At 34.7% G+C, this 22,774-nt stretch overlaps 1 protein-coding gene across 2 annotated transcripts in view; it reads left to right on the top strand.

The window, feature by feature from the left end:
- The window catches only part of LOC149805168 (RAC serine/threonine-protein kinase-like), a 119,916-nt gene that overhangs the window by 90,009 nt on the left and 7,133 nt on the right, over positions 1-22,774 (top strand). The window contains exon 11 of one of the 2 annotated variants that reach the window (XM_089947982.1): positions 755-12,388. The exons of the other annotated variant lie outside the window; for it this stretch is intronic. Coding sequence (XP_089804108.1) covers positions 755-985 — 231 coding nt within the window. The 3' untranslated portion in view covers positions 986-12,388. Of the gene's footprint in view, positions 1-754; positions 12,389-22,774 lie in introns of those variants that run through there. 2 annotated transcript variants of the gene reach the window in all.

A 22,774-nucleotide genomic window follows, 5' to 3' on the forward strand; every position in this document is an offset into this window, starting at 1 on the left:
CAGATTATCTAGTGAATTGTGGTGACATCTGGCTTTTAGCCACTGTACCAAGATAAGCAGTATGGGTAAACATTGATTTGTTGATAATGTTAAGTGACAGTTGCAATTATATTCCATTACCTAAAACTATAATCATTGCTTTCAAATGATGGACAAGAGGCCCAAGTATCTGTACAGCTTGGTTTATAGGTCAGCCTGGCAAGTATGTATATCATTTGGATTATAGGTCAGCCAGGTCCAAATGTGTCTACATTTGGCTTATAGGCCAGCCTTCTTTGGCTCAGAAAGTGTTAGATATTAACCAATTAATTTTCTCATTATTGATGCATATACTGTACCTACAGATGGACCAGTATGGAACTTGTGGAATATTCACATGAACAACGCAATCAAGAAAATCAGATGCAGTTCAGTCAGTTAAAATAAACAGACATGCATTATGGTCAGTATTTGAAGTCATTCGAGGGAGGTAAAAACTCAGTTTCCCAAAACATGTGGCTTAAGTGTTTCTTTTGGACTTAATTTCAAACTATACCCACACAAGTCGGTCAGTAATTATTCTCAAAAACTTCTCCAGTGGATAGTATTTGAATTGTATCAAGGGGAAGGGAGATACCTTGAGAGAAGTGAATGAACTTGGATGATCAATGTGACTCAGTATGTTGTTGAAACTGAAAAAAATTAACCAATATTCCTATGATTAATAGTAATGATAATGATAATAATTATCATCTTTTTCATCTCCATTAATCAGATCACCCCACCTTTCAAGCCGCAAGTGACCTCAGAGACAGATACCCGCTACTTTGATGATGTTTTTACTGGAGAATCTGTAGAACTTACTCCTCCTTCATCTTCGCATCAGCTTGAGAGCATAGAGGAGGAGATGGAGGCCATGCCTTACTTCGAAAAGTTTTCTTATCACGGCAGTAAAGCTAGCCTGGCTGGCAGTGTTATGAGTTTTGAAACAACGTGGTCCATGTAGGAAAACTGTGTCATCACCTCTCCATGACTTCGTACAGCAAACACCCTTCATTCAATTGACAATATTTTCTTGAATATTTATTATCATCAAAGGAGAAATAAATTCCAAGCTAATGTTATTGTTTAATGAATACCAATGAATACCACAATTATTAGGTGCTGTATTCATCATGTCATTGCTAACATGAAGTAGATATGAAGTTTTCTCTGCCCTCGGTTTTCAAAATAATCTGTGAGACTAAGAGATTGCTTATGTGTATTAACATTTTTTGGGTATCTGAAATTTCTATTTAGCTCTATTTTTCCATCCTAAAGGTGTACGTGTAAACCTGAGTTTATGAATTTATTTTGAAAGTTAACATAGCCAGAAGTATAAGTGTAAGATCAATGTATGTCATTTCCCTAAAGAATTCAAATGAAGTTTTGAGAATTTTTAGATACTGAAAGTTTTCTTGAAAGTGCAGATGGATATTAAATTGCATCATTTGTGAAATTTTATTTAGCTACATAATTTTCTCATATATGGTGTGAGTCACATGGTTTCATGCATAAGTCATGTTCAGGTCGGTACATGAAGGTGTTATACATATAAATTCACTTTGAAAAGTGTTAGCATCTGAGAAATGGTTTGCATTTCTTGTCAAGCATTATGTTATGGTTCAACAGATCCTTGTAATCTATCCATGAAGCTGTCAAACATTGGCTGCAATTAAACACTTACATATAAGAGAGCCTCTTGAAGTGTTTATACATGAGTGTAATGCTATGACATGTATAATCAGCTGCATCCTATTTTGTTTCTGGACAGTAACTCAAGTTCTCCATCATCTGCTATTCCCAAATTTTGTAAGTAACTTCCATTTTGGGCAGGGAAGAAATCTATCAGTTTTGGGCAAGGAAGGCTATAGATAAAGATCATAGGGACTGATGGATGGAAAACTGTCTCCATAATAGTTTGGCTTGTTTACCTGGTACTTTGACCAAGCTTTGTAAAAGGATGTAATCACTGCGACTGAAAAAAGAAAAGGGGTTTCAACACAGTTACATTAAATATGACAAGCCTGGACTCCACTTTATGGATGACTTTCACTTTGATTAAAATAGAAGTTTATTGATTTTGGGGTTTAAAAAATGTCAGAGTTCAAGGTCACTGTAACAGGGAGGAGAAAAAAATGGTTTCTTCTCAGTAAAATTAATTCTGCTTCACTAACCTGATGCTTGTGGATGGCTTGCACATGGAATAAGGAAGAAATCTGTTGATTTTGTCTGAAAAAGGTTAGGTAACTGAGGCTGAATAATAAAACATGGCCTCTGCACTAAACATTCTTGACCATTTACCTCCACTATAATTTGGATGACATACTTTGGTAAAAGAAGTCAACCAAATGTAGGGGTCACTGACAGAAAGAATTTTTCTTTTTTAAATGATAGCTTTATAACCGTGACCAAAGTTCGTGGAAGGCACTCGCTTCAAGTATGGAAAAGGCCTATTGATTTGGGATCAAAAAGTCAAAGGTCAATGTTGATGAAAGAAAAATGGATTTTTACTTAATAATTTTTGTTCTAGAGTAAGTTCTTTGAACTTTTTGAATGGTTTGTACTTATGGTAAAAGTAAAACCGTATATTTTGGATGGTTTGTACTTATGGTAAAAGTAAAACCATCTATTTTGGATGGTTTGTACTTATAGTAGAAGTAAAACCGTATATTTTATAGTCTTAAGGACAGAGGTCAAAGTCATGCTCAGTCTGATAAGAAAATCATGGTTTCTACACAGTAAGGTCAAGGTCATTTAGATCCATTAGTCAATATTTACCAGAAAAACCATTACCCTACTATTACCTACATGTAGGACTATTAAACATATGGAGGGGTGCTTATAATGTAGTTTTCAGGACCCTCTAAAAGATTTTTATAAAGGAAAAAGCACCACTGTCTTCTGTATTTGCTTATGTCTCAGACAAAATCTCATTGAGTTAAAAAATTGCAATAAAGCAAGAAGACGAATAATTTTATGGCAGTTTTCATTCAGGTAGTGGTAATGAGGATCAAAACTAAGTACCTCATGCTTATTGCAAGGCTGTTATGGCCTTCACTGTTATATGGCTTTCACAATTTTACACAAATCTGTCACTGCTTTAGATGTAAGTAAAGCTCATGGGACTATTTTGGGTGCTTTTGTCAGAAGTCTTAGTGTCTTATATCATGCCAAAGAGCTGTTTTGTTGATGTATCTAAAGTTACATAACAATTGTCAGCTGCTTTTGTCAGAAGTCTTAGTGTCTTATGTCAAAGAGCTGTTTTATTGATGTATCTAAAGTTACATAACTATTGTCAGCTGCTTTTGTCAGAAGTCTTAGTGTCTTATGTCATGTCAAAGAGCTGTTTTATTGATGTATCTAAAGTTACATAACAATTGTCAGCTACTTTTGTCAGAAGTCTTAGTGTCTTATGTCATGTCAAAGAGCTGTTTTATTGATGTATCTAAAGTTACGTAACTATTGTCAGCTGCTTTTGTCAGAAGTCTTAGTGTCTTATGTCATGCCAGAGAGCTGTGTGTTATCATGTGCATTAGGCATTTGTTATCCACAGATCACACCTGGGCTGGGGACCAGTTCTTGCATGTGTCTATAGCAGACTATCAGTTATAGAAAGCATGTTTTACATAATCATAACCAAAATAATTTCCTGCAGTAATTTTGATAAATTTAATTTGATCTTAATTTCTTTTGTTGAACATTCTGAATATAGGTCTTCTAAATAACTTTAAAACTTGATATTCTAGTTTTTTTTCCTTCAGCCATGTTGCTTTATTGGTCAGGGTTTCATGTGCATCAGGAAACACTGATTGTAAGAAAATTGACATAATATACAAACATACCTAATATTGTATTGAAAATTAATGAAGACACACACACACGTACACACAAGCACACCAATAATATTAGCAGTTTGAAAGATACACGGGTTGTTTTCATTTTTTAAAAGTTTACCTAATTTGTGATAATGAATTAATATTGGTTCCTTAAATCTAGACAAAGGACAGTTGAAATTTAAAAATAAAATTGTGGGCCTGAGTAAGCATTGAGATGCTTCATTGAAATGTTAATGTTATACAGCAAAGCCTTGATTGACTCTAGTTTGTGTGATTGTATACTGATTTATAGCAAAGCCTTGATTGACTTTTAGTCTGTGTGATTGTGTTCTGATTTATAGCAAAGCCTTGACTGACTCTTGTCTTTGTGATTGTATAGTGATAACAGCAAAGCCTTGATTGACTCTTTGTGTGATTATATAGTGATTATAGCAAAGCCTTGATTGACTCTTTGTGTGATTATATAGTGATTATAGCAAAGCCTTGATTGACTCTTTGTGTGATTGTATAGTGATTATAGCAAAGCCTTGATTGACTCTAGTATGTGTGATTGTGTAATGATTCATAGCAAAGCCTTGATTGACTCTTAGTCTATGTGATTGTATAATGATTCATAGCAAAGCCTTGATTGACTCTAGTATGTGTGATTGTATAATGATGTATAGCAAAGCCTTGTTTGACTCTTAGTCTGTGTGATTGTATAGTGATTATAGCAAAGCCTTGAATGACTCTTAGTCGGTGTGATTGTATTGTGATTTATAGCAAAGCCTTGATTGACTCTTAGTCTGTGTGATTGTATAGTAATTATAGCAAGGCCTTGATTGAGTCTAGCTTATGTAATTGTGTAGTGGTATAAAGCCTGTGTAATTGTGTAGCAGTATAAATTGGCATTCTTAGCTACAATTGCTGAAATGATACTGTCAGGATGCATATCAAGTCCATAAAAGACACATTTTTTTGCACATGATATCATCAGCTGAATTAGCTAATATTCAATCTGAGATATTTTTATGATAATTTAAATAAATTATATGTTTTGGACTACATGCCATTAGAAGGATACAATTAGGAGTTTTATATATCCAGTTAAAGTTTTTCTGTCTGAAAACGTTGATTGTTGAACACTGGTTTAACCTTATGTTTGAGGCATCTGATTTAGGGATGAAAATGCTAAAAGACCACTTACCATGGTTCACATTTATTAAAATATGTTTGTATCAAGATATCATGTCACATGGCTTTCAGTGGATACATTTCAGAATATAGATACTTCAATGTTTTTAATGTAGAAATGTTAAAGGCTTTTACACCAGCATCTATACAAAATTTCTGCTGTAATTAATACTACTCTTTTTATTTCTTTTTCTTTTTTCATAGGATTTAAAAAAATTTAAACCATAACATAAACTGAGAATGCAAACGTTTTATTTCTACCTCCAGCATGTGAATACTTTAATTTTTCATTGAACCAGACTCTCAGAGTACCATTGCCATCCTTTCTCTTAATTAATAATAATAATAATTATAATAAATATATAAATGTTAATAATAATTTGAGTGTTATGGGTAATAGACTCATAGGTGATAAATTGGAGAGCAATTTTCAGATTGACAGCATATTTTATTTGCACAGCAGATAAACTGAATTTAAATTATTTGCTTGTGTATGAGGAATCCTCAGTATGGTCACTGTCAGGACTATTTCATTCTTGTGAGCAGATGTGAAAGGGTGCTGACCCACTTTCCTACTTGATCACTGGGTACGAACATTTTGTAAATAATAATGCAAGCCACCACCACCAGCCACCCACACCGGTTGCAATCCTGATCAGTGTTGTGAGAATGTTCTGGATTATTGGGGAGGGTCGCATAGACGTTTCATTTTTAGGGTGGCATAACTTATCAAAATGTAGAAACAGGGTCATGAGACTCAGAATTGTTTTTTTATGGTCATGACCAAGGAAGGTTGGGAACCACTAATGTAAGGCAACACATGTTAAGTGAACCATTTTGTAGCAAGGGTTCACATTTTCATTTCTTAAATGTTGAAGAAAAATAGATTCTAAGCAGATATTTTCAAATCATGAATCATGGTAGGTGGAACTATATTAATTTTTTTAATTTATGGTAATCAAGTAAATAATGTTATGCCTATAAATTGTTGATTACATTTCCTATTGAAATAATATCATACTGTCTTTTATATATGTATTTTATGAAGGCTTGGGTCTCTCTATGAAATCAGCATCATTTAAATTTCAAGGAATTTTAAACCTGTCTTTCATTCTAGAAAAATACAGTGAAAATTGGTTCTTTGATTCTTGGAATCTTGCAAAATATCTTTTAAAAAAATCTGTAATCAAAATATATTTTTTGCTTTACTTTCAAAATCAGAATTATGAAAAACATTGACATGGAGTTTTGTGTTCTTTGGTAGTTTGCCTAGTGCACAAATGGAATGGTTACTGTGTAATTTGAAGGGGTAAAGAGCAAATTCAATCAAGAACTGATCCCCAGTCAGCATTGTAAGCATAGTATTATCTTCTGAAGACACCCTCTCTTTGAGAGTGCACTTTTATGCACTACACTATAGTAGAAGACATACAGGCCATGTATGTACATATTCATCCTAAATTGAATACAAATTGTTTTAAAATATAATACTGATTTTGTTGAACCAGAGTCTATTCTATCCAGATTATTGGACACTCTGCACTTTAATTGTCATCAAGAAACCTCCAGATGAAAATTATCACTTTGGGACATTTACACTGGTGGCCAAGTATTAAATGAGCCAAGAAAAGAGCATGTTCAGTCTAATCATTGCAATATAGGGTAGTATAAATTTATCAACGTGCATAAAACACCACAGTACATGACATTCAATCCAGATTGTACTGTATCACGCATTTAGGTTGATCTTGCCCAAAACTGTCTGCATACTTTAACATTGATTTTGCCTTATGTACTTTTCGATGTGTGTAAATAATGACCTTTTGAAGGAATATTGATGTATGAGGATCCAAATAAAGTGAATAATTGCCATTTAGAGGTATGCAGAATCAAGTTCTATAAATTGACACCAATTACTAAAATATCAAGTGTTGAATACCAACATTTCTTGTATGACTTTTACTTTAGTACTTGCACTGCAACAGAATAAATGACTGATGTATTGATGCACAAATTGTACATATTCAGTGTTACCATATGCAAGTATTAAACCCCTTGGGATCTTAAAAGGGTAATCCTGGAAGAGGACAGTGCACCCTAGAGAGGGCTGGGTACCCCCCTTGAACAGGCTATCAACAAGACTGCTTAGGACCTTTCAGAATGTCCTAGGAAGCAGCTTTGGTTGAATAGTCCTCATTTTGTAACCTTTGTGTTGTCACAGCTGCATTTGTAAAACTTAGGATCAAAAGAATATATGATTTTTAGTATTATTAAAATGTTTATAAGAAAATAAACAACTGAAGTTAGCTTTTGATACCTGTGTATGAAAAATATTTGATTGCCCAGATAAGATATTTATGTATGCTTGTTATTCTAGAAAGCATTTGCTTTAATGTAATACACACCTCACACTAACATCAGCAAAATGACTCAAACTTTCATTTATCAAAGTATCACTATAAACTAACATTACATATAAATAATGAATACTGATTATATTTTTTATGATAGCCATGTTGTTCAGAGTAAATACTGTATTTACCATATATGTTGGGACACCATATTTGTTGGGACACTAAAAAGTTATTTTTTTGTGCACCACGTACGTTCTCAGACACATCGTTATTTTCTAGTCGTAAGTTGTGGAATACCTTTTAAGTTTTTTGAAAATTACATGTTGGAAAATGTACTAAAACTGAAATTTTATTTTTAAAAAAAAAATAACTCTTTAATCCATTGCAGCAGCATCTCATCAACACAACCCTTCTCCTGCACATGTACGATCCATTTTTTCAGTAAATGAATATTTTTTTTATAGCTTTCTCATACAGTGAAAAATTGTTGGAGGCAACTCACCTGAAGCGGAAACTGCAAGAAGTAAAGTCAGAATTTTTCAAATCTACACCAGTCTTGCTAATTCTCACACTTTTGAACCCCATATTATTGTTTCTTCAAATCTTCTGGGTGACGCTGGGTCATCGAAGTCATGCACAAAGCACTATATTGTGTCACTTTAAAAATTGTTCCATTGTTTCAATTTAATTTCAGAATTTCCCATGAGGAACCAAAGTTAGCTTCCATATCTCAGCTGTCTTTGTATAATCAAAAACAAAAAATTGGCACACTTAAAAGAATCCATTGTTGGCTTCTGAAGTCACTTGCCTTGCAATGAATTAACCGTTGTATTGATATCCTTTAAAAATAAAACCAGCTTCAGAGCGCCCCAAGTCGGCTTTCGAGGTTGGATTGCTTTGTAATAAAAATAACCTTTGTATTTGATGTCCAGTCTGTAAGTTCAAAGAAGGAGCTTACTGTTTGCTGCCAGTTGTGTTTATTCACCCAGGCTTCTATGTGCTTGGCATCTGTAGTTAAAATTAATACAGAGGAGCATTGATGTCTGTGGGTAAATAGTAGTGATACATTTGTAACCCATGCTGGCAAAGAGATCACTTGCACTCAAGTGAATGTGTTTTCAAATGATTTTTATTTGTGAGATAGTGTCATACAGTAGACCTGGATATAATTCAGTCTTGGTTATTTTGCACCCAACACCGTATCATGCATGAATGACAGTTGTCTTCAAGATATGGGTTGATTATTTTCCTCTTTGTGATTTTGTTGGATCCAGTTTTCAGTCAGATAACATATTGAAAATGAGCACAACCACACGCAATTTGTTCTCAATGTTCATGTCATTGAACAATGTGGCGTGTGTTATCAGATATAATTGATACAGTATTAAAGCATATGCTTTATATACAGATTTCATGGATATATTTCATTCTTTAATGCTGATGTTGAAAAAAAGGAATAAATTATAACAATACAAGGTTAGTTTCTTTTTTTTATAAAAATCAAATAAGTTTTTTATCTGTTTTATTGCAACGTGCAGTGGGGGGATCACAAATGCAATATGAATTTATTTCATTTCTTAAGTCTTGGGATATGACCTATGTGGAAAAAAATTTTACCATAAGTTTTGGGACTTTTTTTTTTTTTATCATGTCCTAACATGTATGGTAATTACATTAATACTTCGCATTGGAGATGCTGTACCAGGAAATAATAACAGCAGTATTTTTTAGTTGTATTTTCATTGCTCTTTAGCTAGTAGTCCACAATCACAATTTTTTTTTTTCTTTTGCAACCAAGGGAATGCTCATATTGGCACCTGTTTCATCCTAGAAGCTTTAGCTAATTATACATGTTCTCAGGACATTTATCATGCAAGGTTTCAGTGGATACAGTAATAAAAAAATTCTAAATATTTGTAAATACTTGTCAGCCTTACAAAATGTTGCTGGTCAACGAAGGTTTTGCAATTTTAATGACTTTATGCTTTTAATAATTTGTTCACTACTTTTCAAACCTTGCATGAAATTAATGAAAACTTTGGCTATCAAAAAAAATTTAAGCATAGTTAATAATGCCTGCATATATTTTAACTATTGATGGTTTTTCTTTATTTTCAATTAAATTTATTCCATCGAAATATACCTGTGAGACAGATTTTTTCAGCATGTTGTATTTATTTGGACACAAACATTTGAGCTGTTGTTGCATGGTGAACTGATGCATCAGTCTGTAAGCCTTTTTTTTTTGAAGTTGTGAGTTCCTGTGTCACATTGTAATTGTTGTTTGATTTTTTCATTACTTGTGAATTTTTGCAGAACACATAACTGGAATGAATTATATTAAATATATCATGATGTCTATTTGTGCCTGAACTTGCATGTCTTTCATTTATAATAATGCCAACCCTTGTGTCGGATGGCACATTGAATAAAATAGTTTCCTGTTTGTTGGATAAACCACCTACCAAATGAAATGTTCATGTTTGCATTATGTTCTGACAGTTTATCAGATCTCTTGATAAGAAGGTACAGTCTCAGGTTTAGGCCTCCTAGTTCTAAAAATTGTTTCTTCATTTTTGTATATGTTGGGCTTCACTTTTTAGAGAAATGCAGTTCAGGCTTTTCAGAATCTTACCAATACTGTTTGATGAAATAGTTTAATCTCAGTGATTCATTTTTGCTTATATTTCTACTGCAACACAGAATCACTATTGAAGAATCAATCTTTCTTTTTCCTGAATGTTGCCCATAATAAATTCAGTAGTCATGACAGATTATGATGTGTTATTCAATCTGTATATGATTACCAGCAAACTATGTAAATGTAGATCTGACATTGCATGATTCAAAGACAGATCAAGGTCGCAATGTTTTGTTGTGGAGTGGGTGTTAGAAATGGGTAAAAACATATCAATAAGGTAAGGGACCAGACTGTGTACAGTTATAAACTTAATACAAATATGTACATGTGATGGTGAATTGGTTTTCTCACTGATCATGCATTTGTTTCCTTTGCCCGTGAAGCAGATGTGAGACATAGAGATAATTTTTCTTGATGACATCAGCATAAAAGGTTTGCATTTAACTTGGTTTCTGATATTCTTAAAAACATGTTTAGTTGTATTATTATTGCAGGTTACTGTTTATCACAAGCAAAAGTAGGTCACTGTTACCTACTTTTTATTCTCCAGCAATTAAGTTTTTTCATTAGCTCAGATTCTTTGAGATTTTTACAATCCAGAAACATATCTCAAGTTTATACTTTGTAGCAAAATAAAGCTTGGGTTTGGCAAATCTCGTTATTACACTGGTAATGTTGTATGTACAATCTTGCACCATGATGACTGTATTCATCTTGAAGGGTACTATGTACCAAGGGAGAAATAAGTTATAAAAACTACTTTTCTTGCTTTTATGCCTTTGCAGGGATTTTGAATTGTGAATCAGAAGACAGGCAAGACATGATATTCTACAGAATTCTTATTGTCCTCTGCTGTTTCAAAGAAAAGCAGTTCACTTAGGGTCTGCATTTCCATCTGTCGTTCACACTTTCGTTTCTGTTTTATACCTTGAAAACTGTTATTATTGAATGAAACTTGGTATGCTTATCACCATTAGAAGACATGTCTTTTATCACATTGGGGATCCTGTCTTTAAGGTCAAGGTCACAACTTATTATTTTCAGCTTTCCATCTTCTGCTAACATTATAACCGTTTGAAATTTAAGAATGGAACATGGTATACTTGTACATAGTCACTAGCAGATGTGTTGCACACTACAATGGGTGCTATATCTTCAAGGTCAAGGCTGTGGTTTGGTATTTTGCTATTGTCATATGTTCCCTTGTGATCGAAAACTTTGATGCTATTGGAGATTAAGGGATGAAACTTTGTATAATTTTGTTCATCATCATTATATGGTGCATTGCTACTACATTAGGGGTGCTGTCTTCAAGGTCAAGGTCATGGCTCAGTATTTTATTTGTCCATCACACTTTCCTCTGTTTTATAACTTAGAGCCATTTGAGATTAATTGATGAGAATTGTTATACCCATAATTTCATCACCAGAAGGTGTATTTTGTGCCACATTAGGGTTTCTGTCTTCAAGGTCAAGGTCATGGCTCAATATTTATAATTTTTAATAATAATTGTGAAATTTTTTGAAATATTTTTCGCTAGTTCAGCTCTGTAACTTTAGAGTCATTTGAGATCAATTGATATTGGGATTCATATACATGACAGAAGGTATGTCAGGTACCACACTGGGTTTCTGTTATGAAGGTCAAGGTTACAACTCAGTATTTTAAGTTTTCCATCTTATTTTGCCTACCACTCTATGATAAAGTCTTTAATAATTCAGAGATGAAACTTAAAAATCCTTAAAAGTATTATTATGGAAAGATACATTATGAACCATCATCTAGTTCTTGTCTTCAAGGTCAAAGTTGCAACTGAATATTTTAAGCTTTCCATCACACAGTTTTCACCAGTTGGTTACTTTCTGTGTCTGCCTAGTAACTTTACAGCTTTGTCTTATTGGTCATAGTCAGATTTATTAATGAATTTTTTATGACTTTACCATGGCAGGTGGGGGATGCAAATTCATTGATTCTGCATGTTAATTTTAGGGAGGAACATATCAAGATTGAATAGCATGAAGAATTATAAAAATATGATTATACCTCATATGGCCTTGATTATTGTGGTCAGGTGAAGAACAGAAGGTTGAACATTGTTTTATCAAACCATGTCTTTACCTCAGCATTTTATTAGTACAGTTCTGTATACACAATTGGTTCATTTTATTAGTACAATTCTGTATACACAATTGGTTCATTTTATTAATACAGTTCTGTATACACAATTGGTTCATTTTATTAGTACAGTTCTGTATACACAATTGGTTCATTTTATTAGTACAATTCTGTATACACAATTGATTCATTTTTAGCATCAGTGAAGAATACCGGTTATATATTTTAAATAAAAATGTATACACATATTAAGTCTTATTTTTATTCACATGGCTGTAAGGCCAAAAGATTTTGTGATATTGTCCATTCACAGTTGCTGTTTGCCACCTTCTCCAAAATCACTGGACCAAATTTAAAAGAATACATACTGGCATGAAGCACTTTCAGATTTTTCAAAAATGGCTGTCTTTACTAAAATAGAAAAACCTATAAATAATTTCAGAATAATGCCACAATACAAAAAACAGTTTCTAAAAGCTTATCAGACTTTGACACAAATATGGTAGAATGCATGCAAGCATGAAAGTCTTGTTCAGATGTGTTTAAAATGATTGCTGATCTGTCAAGTATGGCCACTGATGCAAAAATAGTTTCTAGAAGCTTGACTTAATTGGATCAGATTCGACAGCTAAAGTCATGGCAAAAGAGAGAAAGCACCACAGCATAGTGGTTTCATTTTTACAATTCACAGGCCATTAAGGCTGCTGATACTAAAAATTGCAACTCTAAAAAGTTTGGTAAGAAATGTTAACACAGATTACTAATTTAACAAAGCATCCTAGAACGAAGGCATCAAAATTTTTTTGAAATGATACTGATTGTGTCATAAAATCAAGTTGGTATAAATTATAGAAGCTGTTTCAAAAGAATTGACGCTCTTTAAATTATTTTTTTGGAAAATCTCTGCCATTAAATTTTACTAGGTTGTTGTGTAAAGCATTCTTGTATGGAGGCCTTTCAAATTTGTGCATGTGATGCCAGTCTGCTATCAAATACTGCTGAAAATACTTTTGAAAGAAGAATAAACCTTCAAATACTTCTTTAAGTAAATAAATCCACAGATTTTTTAAATAAATGTTGCAGCATCCTTTTACCCCAGATGCACAGCCAATCGCTTTTCCAGTTGGCTATTAGGCAGTTGTAATAGCAGTTTTAGACCACTTGGGCTTCATCATCTCATGAATGATTTACAGGTTATGTACATGTGTTTTGTGACTACCAGTACACTGTTGTTGTTCTAAGGTTTAACGCCATTTTTCAGCACAAGATAGGCCATATATGGCGGCCAGTATAACTGGTGGAGGAAGAACCCTGGAAAACCCAGGAAAGAACCACCGACCCACGAGAAGCTACTGGCAGGCTTTCCCAGTACACTGTAAGATAGTGGCTGGACATCAGTCATTGTTGGCTTAGATGTGCATACCTTGTTGGACAATGCTTGAAATATTACAAGTATAATTATCAGGACAGTGTGCAATACCAAATTTTTCATTTGGTTCAGCATTATTAGCAGCAGTAACCCCATTAAAAAATGTTATGCCACTGTTATGAAAGTTCTTGCATCCACACATGGTATTTTGCATTTATATATATATATATATATATATATATATATATATATATATATATATAGTGCTTCTTTCTACTGTATGAGCTGTTCATTGTCCTTATTTCTTCAGACTGATTCAGCCTGAAAATGTATTTGATAGCAAATAATTGGTCACTGATAACTCTCTTTATTTGTTTGTACCCGATCACTCACTTATAATGGATAAGATTCAAGAGACAAAGATTGGCAGTGGCAGTAGCCAGAATATTTTACATGTGTACAGAATGATGATAGCACTCGATTCTTGATGTTTCAGTAGACATCAAGACTATAATCTGCTAATGCCTTGTGCTATGGTAGATTTTTCTGCACTTAGATAAAAATATGAAACAACACAGAGGACAAAATTCATTTATTTTAATGGGGATCTATTTTTGTGGAACAGGAAAACTGACATTATACTTACTAATGCTAGTCTGACATAAAAAAGTGGAATTTTAATAGCTGTATTACATTACTTGCTGTTACCTCATTACTAAATCTTTTCCTGGTGCTATTCCCCAGTCCAAGGATGTTATTCCATCCACAAGTTAGTGATTTGAGGTCTAGAAAACAAAAAATCCTTGGTCCCAGTTTGATACCTTAGTCCACTTCCAAAAATCAGGATATATGCGTTCTTTTCCTTCTTGTATACATTTGAGTACATTTCTAGCAAACTACTCATAAATTCTGTTAGGATAAGTATTGCCTACTCTTTGATTATTCCAGTTTTTTGTTTTGTGTATGTATTTACATTCAGCATTCAATAATGCCTCAAAGGTACACAAAAGTGTGGTCATAAAAATGCAGCATAGGACACTTACACCACCTGCCTTGCATAAATGTGTACATACGGATGACTGCTGCATTTGTTTGTCCCCTGATGAAGTTTGGTACTTAGTGGAAAGTTGCCTTGCCAATAGAGCCAGGAAGACCCCTTCCATTCCCTGGAGAGGCTAAGGCACTCCCCAGTGTACAAAAGTTACCTGCTACGATTATACTTTTCAGTGTATGGAAGTCACCAGCTTCAGTGACAGCACTTTTGGTGTAAGAAAGTTGCCTGATTAATGAGAGAGGTTGCTAGGCACTTACCATTGTACAGAGGTCACCTATAGCTATGTCACTTCCTGCATATAGAAGTTGCCAGCATCAATGACAACTCTTCCTAGTGTACAGAAGTTGCCAGATTCAGTGAGATGGATATACAGAGTTAGGAAATTGCCTGCTTCCACTAAAGGGTTAACTCAGAGTTAGGGATCTTCAACTCCTCCATGCATAGGGAAGATGCCAGCCCCAGATAACAAGCCTCACCGTCCAGATGCCAGGGAAGCATGGTCATTGTCTTGCCCTGTTGACCTAGAATGAAAATATGATCTTGTTCATTGGAGTCAATGTCCCAGAATAGAGGCTTTCTAATAAGATCTGAGTCACTTGGTGAACAGTGTCAAAAACCTGGAACCCAGTGCCAAATCTACTCAAACTTTAAATAAACACATCCCAGTGACCGACACTGACTGACCCAGAGGTCAATGTTTGGTGACAAATCTGCACTGTCATCTGACACACTATGTGGTGACTTGTGTCAGGTCTTTGTGCTGTGACTGAGCACCAGTCACCACAAAGTGTGTCAGATGAGTCATCATAGATCTGTCACCCATTACTGGCTTTTGGGTCAGTGCATGTTAGTCACTGGGATATGTGACAATTGACAGTTTTATAGAAGGCTTGCATTGGGTCACTGGGTAACTGGCTCCAGGTTTCAGACACCATTCACAGAGTGATGCCCTAAGCAACATTTATAGTTTCTGTCACTGGGCTCCAATCACCAGGCACCTCTCACTGCCTATGGAATATGGTGCTTTTCTTCTGTTTTGAGTGCTGAGCACTGATCAGCATAAGCTGGGCATTCAATATTGTCTTTGTACTGAGTACCAGTTTTTAACCACCAGTGTAGAGGAAAGGATCAGTTCAATGATGCTTCTTTTATTTTTCATTTAAATCCCTACCAGAATGTACCTTTTGAGTATTGAGAACCAATCAAAGGGAAGGGATCAAGTCAGTTCCTCCTTTTGATGTTTCTGTTCAACACTATGAAGGTTTGAGACTCCTACCTCCCAGTGGTGAGTTGCTCATGTCTCATTTTCCAAGCATGCCACCATGGTGACTGCCATGGTACCAGGGTCTGGCAGACCTGGCACAGCCCAGATCTACCCTGCTTCCTCTGACCTCATTTTTTAGGAAATGGGACTGGAACTAGCTTTTGCAAGCTCTGGCACCAAGAGGGAATTGCCAATCCCATTCTCCATGGAGAGGGGATCAAAGAGCTAGTTGCATCTCCCCACATGGGACATTAGACAAAATAGTCCTGCATTGCCCCAAGAGGACAATAATAAACATGTGCTAACAGATGGACATAGAATGGTTTTTTCTGGACACAGATGAATCCCAGAAAAAAAATCATACCTGGTCTTCTCCATCAGTTTGGTTTGCTTCCTTATTCCCACTACATGGGACAGGTGACAAAGAAGGAAGAGATGTGGCTTTTTAATAAGGTGTTAATCAAGGGTTTACCACTTACACCAGATCTATGTCCCAAGCCTTCCATGTCTTCCAAGACCAAGATCCTGTCTAGTTTGGATAGGCTCTCCAGATTCAGCCCAAGTCAGACCTAATGTTGCTCCCTTATCATCAGTGGTGGTCTGTCCCCACTTTTGTGTTTTAACCCCTATTCTCAGCCAGTAGCCACAGGTTCCATTTGCCTTCTTGGCCATTTATGTCTTCCACTTTGAAATTAGGTGCCTGTGGAATTATTGCTGGGATTTGGACCCATCTGCCCATCAAGGTTCTTAAGGCATTGGAACTGAAGGCAGTGACACTAGTTACTATTGTCTCACACGCTGACCTCTTTTGGAGGCCTCCTTCAGCCTGTTGAAGGAGGAATCATTGTCTTCGGTGGCCTTTCAGAAACTGTTTGAGGCCTTGGTTTATACCTCAAGATATGGACTCCTGATGTCTATGGTGTTTCAGCAGAGCTGCTTCACCTCAAGCAGGATGTGGCATTGGAGACGACAATGTTTTATTGGATCACAGCAAAAGCCTTTTATTAGCCACCCATATGGATGCAAAGGCTAGTTCATAGGGCTAATCTCTATATTAGCCTCATAAGATCTAGGGGATCAACAACACTGTTCCCTTTACATGGTACTTTGCCTGGCTAAACTGGTGAAATGCCCACATTCTGGAAGGTCCATGGCTCCCACTCTCATGTACTTTAAGCAAAAAAACAATCGAAATCAAAATCACATCCCAGTTTGAACCCATTATGCCAGTCATTGTCATGGTGAAGTGGCAGGAGGGGTCAGCAGAGAAAGTCTAAGGATCCCAATCCCTTTCATATGGAGGGAGATAGCTACTTAAATGGTGTCACACCCACTCAAATTACATTGTGATCCAATGCCTTGCAGTGGAACAAAAGAAACTATAGTCAAAATGAACTTAATTAAAATTTACTACATAAGTAAAGTTAATGAATGACTTATGATAAAGTTATTAAGCCTATATAAGATAAAATACATTTGTATATTTATATTTACCATATTTTGTCAATAATTACTGATGACACAATATATTTACAGTAATTCGTTTTCCAAATAATGTGTACTATAGTTGAATAGTCGGTAATATATTATTATTAGATGACACAGCATTTGAACAGCAATTATGGGTCATAAATTCAATACATCTTTATTGTCATTTCAATCACTAACTCTCATTCAAAGCAAGTCTTATTTACTACAATCCATTTGCATTTCCAATGAAGGTTGCAATGTTCTTATTTTATATGGCACACAGAAAAACAAGAATGAAACTGGGAGTAGTATTAATTAGATGAACTAATGTGATGGAAGAATTAGTTGCAAAATTTGTGTGATGAAATTCAGGAATTCTGTAATAATAATAATAATAATGACTTTTTTAAAAGATGGTAACACAATTAGTTAAGAACTAATCTTCCTTAAGTACCTTAAGGTCCTCATACAAAGGAATTTATTTATTTTAGCTGCATCTCTGAAGCCACTGGATATATTGGGTTTGGAAGAAGGAAATAGAGTGGGCATTTCTAATCTCAACTGGAATACTATTCCAGAGCAAAGTTCCAGAGTATTGGAAACTTTTTAAAAATAATTCCTTATTTGGTTTGGGAATTTTATACTGTTTGGTAGACATGGATCACAGGTGGGGAGTGTTACCAGGTAGCCTATACTGGAACAGTGATTATTGTAAATATTCAGGAGCACTATTATTGGATATCCTGTACATTAATTTGGCTTTTCTCAAATGGATTCGGTCTGTAGTAGGTAATATTTTTAACTTACCAGATAAATTTTCCTTGCTCTCTTTCTGGATTGATATTAGCCCAAATGCTCTTTTTCAAAGATGTGCCAGCTTTGCTATGTTTTTATCATTTGAATTACCCCATACTGTATTACAGTAGTCTAAATAGGGTTGTATGTAACTGTTATAAAATAGTTTTCTGTGTCTTTCAGGGAGAAAATGTCTTATCCTACTGAGAAGCCATAAACTTGAATTGACTATTTTACTGATATGTTTGATATGTTCAGTCCATGATAGGTTATTATCTACCAAAACACCAAGTATTCTATCATGACAGACCATTTGCAAATTTGTATCTTCCATGTCAGACATAGTTCATCACTATCAAGATTTGGCTTTTTGTGCCATGCTGAGATAAGTAATATTTTAGTTTTACATGTACCAGTATTTACGACTGCCATTGCATGTGCACCAGTTGTCCAGTTAGAGATCTGGAGATGATATTGACTCCCTTAGTAAAAGTGGTTGGTCATTAATAAATAAAATAAATAGTAATGGACCTAGAATTGAGCCTTGTGGTACTCCCTATCTAATTGTTATGGGTTCAGACAGAACATTATTTATATAAACATCATGTTGTCTTCTCTCACTTACGTATGAAATCAACCATCTAACTGTGCTTTCATCACATCGGTAGATTTCCAGTTTCTTCAAAGGATTTCATGATCCACTGTGTCAAAAGCTTTCCTGAAATCTACAAATGCAGATCCTATTATTATACCTTGGTCAAGTGCTTGAAGCCATTTATCAGTTAGGGAGATCAAGGTAGTCTGACATGAATGTTTCTGTCTAAAGCCTGATTGATTAGGGTGTAACAGCAAGTGTTTAGTTAAATATGACATGAATGAGTCATGGACATGTTTTTCAATCAATTTTGACAAGTTTGGTAGTATTGAGATTGGCGGGTAGTTATCAGCATCATCCTTAGAACCAGATTTGTGAATAGGAGTTACTTTTGCAGTTTTCCCTATTTTGGGGACAGATGAGGTTGCAATACTTAAATTGATTATGAATGTTATGCTATCTGAAATAGCAAAGGCAGAAGATTTAATGAGTCGTGGACAAATCTGATCAAATCCTGTTGCTTTCTTGGTATCAAGTTCACTGAGACATTTTTTAACAAAGTTTTTGGATATGGGTGGGATAGAGAAACATACCTCCTTAGAGATTTTGCTGCTGCAGAACTTTTTTGGTTCATTAAAGTCGTTTTCTATCACTGGTTCTTATAATTTTGTGGTATTGTTGGTGAAAAAATCATTGAAAATATTTGCAGTGTCATTGTCATCAGTGACTATGGTGTCATTTACCAGCAGTGAGTGAATTTAATTTGTCTGATCTTTGTGTGTTCCTCCAGTGAGTTTATTGAAGACTTTCCAGATGGAGTTTGTGTTGCTCTTTTTGTTTTCAAGCAATGATTGATAATTCAGTTTTTAAGCTTTTTTAATCATACTTATTATTTTACTTCTCCATACTTAATATTGCGCATGGTTTCCCATAGCCTTGAATTGGTCTTGTGTTTTCACAGCATCTAGGATTTCAATAGTAAGCCAATTAAGTTGGATTTCATTCTTTACTTGATGTACTTTCAATGGTGCATGCTTAGAGATTACATCTATAAATAAGTCAGTCCACACCATCAGAGCTGAATCATCTATGTCATCCAAATTTTGGATCATATTCCATGGAAATTTATAAAGTTCATTGAGAAATTGTTCTTCATTAAAAAAAATTAACGATCTGTAAGAGATTGTTTTTTTTCTTCTTATTTCTCTTGTATTTAAACTTTCTTGTCAAAGAAGTAGGACAGTGGTCACTAAGACCAACATTTGGAATGTTAACACAAACCACATTATCTGATAGGTTGGTATAAATGTGATCAATAAAAGTGCTTGATTTTTCTGTAACACTTGTGGGCTCATGTACCAGCTGCGTTAGGCCTGATGATTTAATAAATTCCATCTAGTTGTTCCTTATTTGAGTATTGAGAAGGTCTTTATTTATATTGCTGAGTATTTATGTTTCTTTCTCCTTTGCAAGAACATTTTCCATTTGTTTAAAAAAGTTTTCATTTCAAATTGCTTTGGAGGAAGGTGGCCTGTAATTAAAACAAATTAGGAATGATTTTGCATTATTTTGAGAAATTTTCACCCAGATACTGTACTCTCAATTTCATGTGACTCCAAGTCAAGTCGTCTCTCTGCATTTACATCTTCCCTAATGTATAAAACAAGACCTCCCTCTTTTGTCTCTCTGTCCCTGCATAATGGTTTATTGTACCCTTGACAGTGAAATAGATTATCATTGTGGTTAGCATTTAATTTGGTTTCAGTGAGTCCTAAAACACGTATATTATTTTCCTTGGAAGACAACATTAACTTAATCCGGTCTATTTTTCCCACTATACTTTGTACATTTGAGTGACCTATGTTAAAACCTTTTGTATTTAGTCTCATATCAATCATATGTATGTCGTCATTATTAAACAAGGTGACCATTTGATTGGATATGTAACATTTTCAAACATTCAGACAAGATGCTGAAAAAATGCTGGGTGTGATGCACACACCTCTGCTGCATTGATGCATATAGGAATATTGAAAGTACCCAAGCAACGAAGGAGATAGGGTTGCTAATATTCTACACCCTTTCCAGCAAGGTGCCCTTCTTCATGTTGTCCAGATAGATGCCAATAGAAGCCATTTTCCAGAGTTTGGTTGGACTGCTAGAAACATGGGTTCTTCAGCAGCCATCATTCAAGATGGTTTGACTGTACTTTTGAAAAGAGCTTATCAATCTCTCACTGACTCTTTCAGATCGAATCCCATGTGGTTGAGTCTGTTGATGTTGTATGGGGCCTTTTTGATCCATTCCATTTTAGATGGTGTCATTAAAGCTGCCTTTTGGTATTCTCGTCCCATTTTGAGTCATTTTACCTTCATTCAGAGGTACATCAGAATGAGGGTATTTATGCTTTGGATTCAATGGGAGCAGCCCAACAAGTTTTCAGGCCATCCACCAGTCATCTGTGGAACATCCTACTGACAACAATTTTAAGTTCACTTGACAGCTTCTCTTTGGCCTACAGTCTCCCACCAGGTTTGCAGATTGAACAATGCAATAATAGCATGTCATTTATTACTGCTATTCAAATGTAGCTTGAATAGGTAAAACAAATTTTAATGCATAATATTTACCTGCTTTTGTTGCACGGTTCCCTCCCTCCCTCCCTGCTCTGATGTCTTAGTTCATTTCAAAGAAGGAAGATATTCTCATTGACTGAAAATCACTGGGATATCAGACTGGAATCATTTTTTATTCTGGACCTTTAATTGCTAATTGGAGGGAATAATGTCTTTGGACTAGGAACTAATGCCAGAAAAAATATACCTGGTAAGTATTACATAGTTAACATTTTTTAATACAAGCTCAGTAAAACAAAATCCCTACATTTATTGTGGTGGGGGGAGACATTTTACATTGGGTATTTCAGTTCATGATATATGAAAATTGATACCCAACAAATAAAAGTGAAATCAGAGTAAGTAAAATATTTATGTTCATCTGTTTGGTAAGTGTAAAATGAGTTGAATGATTGGGTGTCAGGAAGAAGACTTTCAGAGCTACTTACCTACCATGAGGAGGAATTTTTCTATCCCATGCTAGACTTAATGATGAATTGTTCACACTTTAAACTGCCATGATACCCTAGGTTTAATATGGAATTATTCATAATTATTGACATGGCTGTAAGACTTGATTCAGCTGAAGGAACAAAGAACCATTAAAAAAAAAAAAACACCATACAATGTCAGCACTCCAACAAATAGATGGGATCTTTGAAATTAAAAGTATTGAAGAAATACATAAGATGAAATTTTTACTACTGAAAGGACATGTAAAAAAAAAGTATCTGTTAACCACATTACAATGCTGACTGAGACAAGCTTGCTATCAGACAGTAGGATATTGTACTGAACATAATTCTCTATAACCGTGCTAATGGAGGAAAAATAAGTGAATAATATATCATATCTACAGGCACCTGTAAACCATTCATTATGAACATAATGTGTTGTCAAACAGGATTGTTCCACCAATCAGCTGGAAGTGGAATTTTGTTTTAATTTCAACATTGGCTATTCTTCAGAACAATGCAGTATTCTGTTTATATATGGTGTTGGTCTTAACATCTAGCATGAATAAAAATTATATCACTCAAGAATACAAGAGATGGCTTCAGCAATTGGCAGTTAAAAGAAGAAATGGCCCTTTCTTAAATCCTGGATAATTTCAGGCAGTGGAGGATAAGTCCCTTTGAGAGACTCTTGTTTGCATGCAGTAAGTTACCTGTAGCAATTTTATGTCAAACTCCGTAGCTGGGCTGCATTTCAGGTAGAAGGAACAGCTTAATTTATTGATTATACATAGTGTGTGGGCAACAGCTGATTATAGGATCAGCCACCCTTATGATGACTTCATATGCAAACTTTTTCATAAAATACATGGAACCCATTGATAACTTGTTTTGATCTTTGTTTATGTGTGTGTCTGTGTGAAAGTTAATATGCAAGTTCTAATTGTAATTAATCTGTTTAATTTTTCTCCCATTTTGATAAAAGTCTGTTTGTAAAGAACACATTGCATTGGTTCC

This window comes from Sinohyriopsis cumingii, chromosome 2, assembly GCF_028554795.1.
Source record: "Sinohyriopsis cumingii isolate HCF-2022 chromosome 2, ASM2855479v2, whole genome shotgun sequence".
Lineage (NCBI taxonomy): Eukaryota > Metazoa > Mollusca > Bivalvia > Unionida > Unionidae > Sinohyriopsis > Sinohyriopsis cumingii.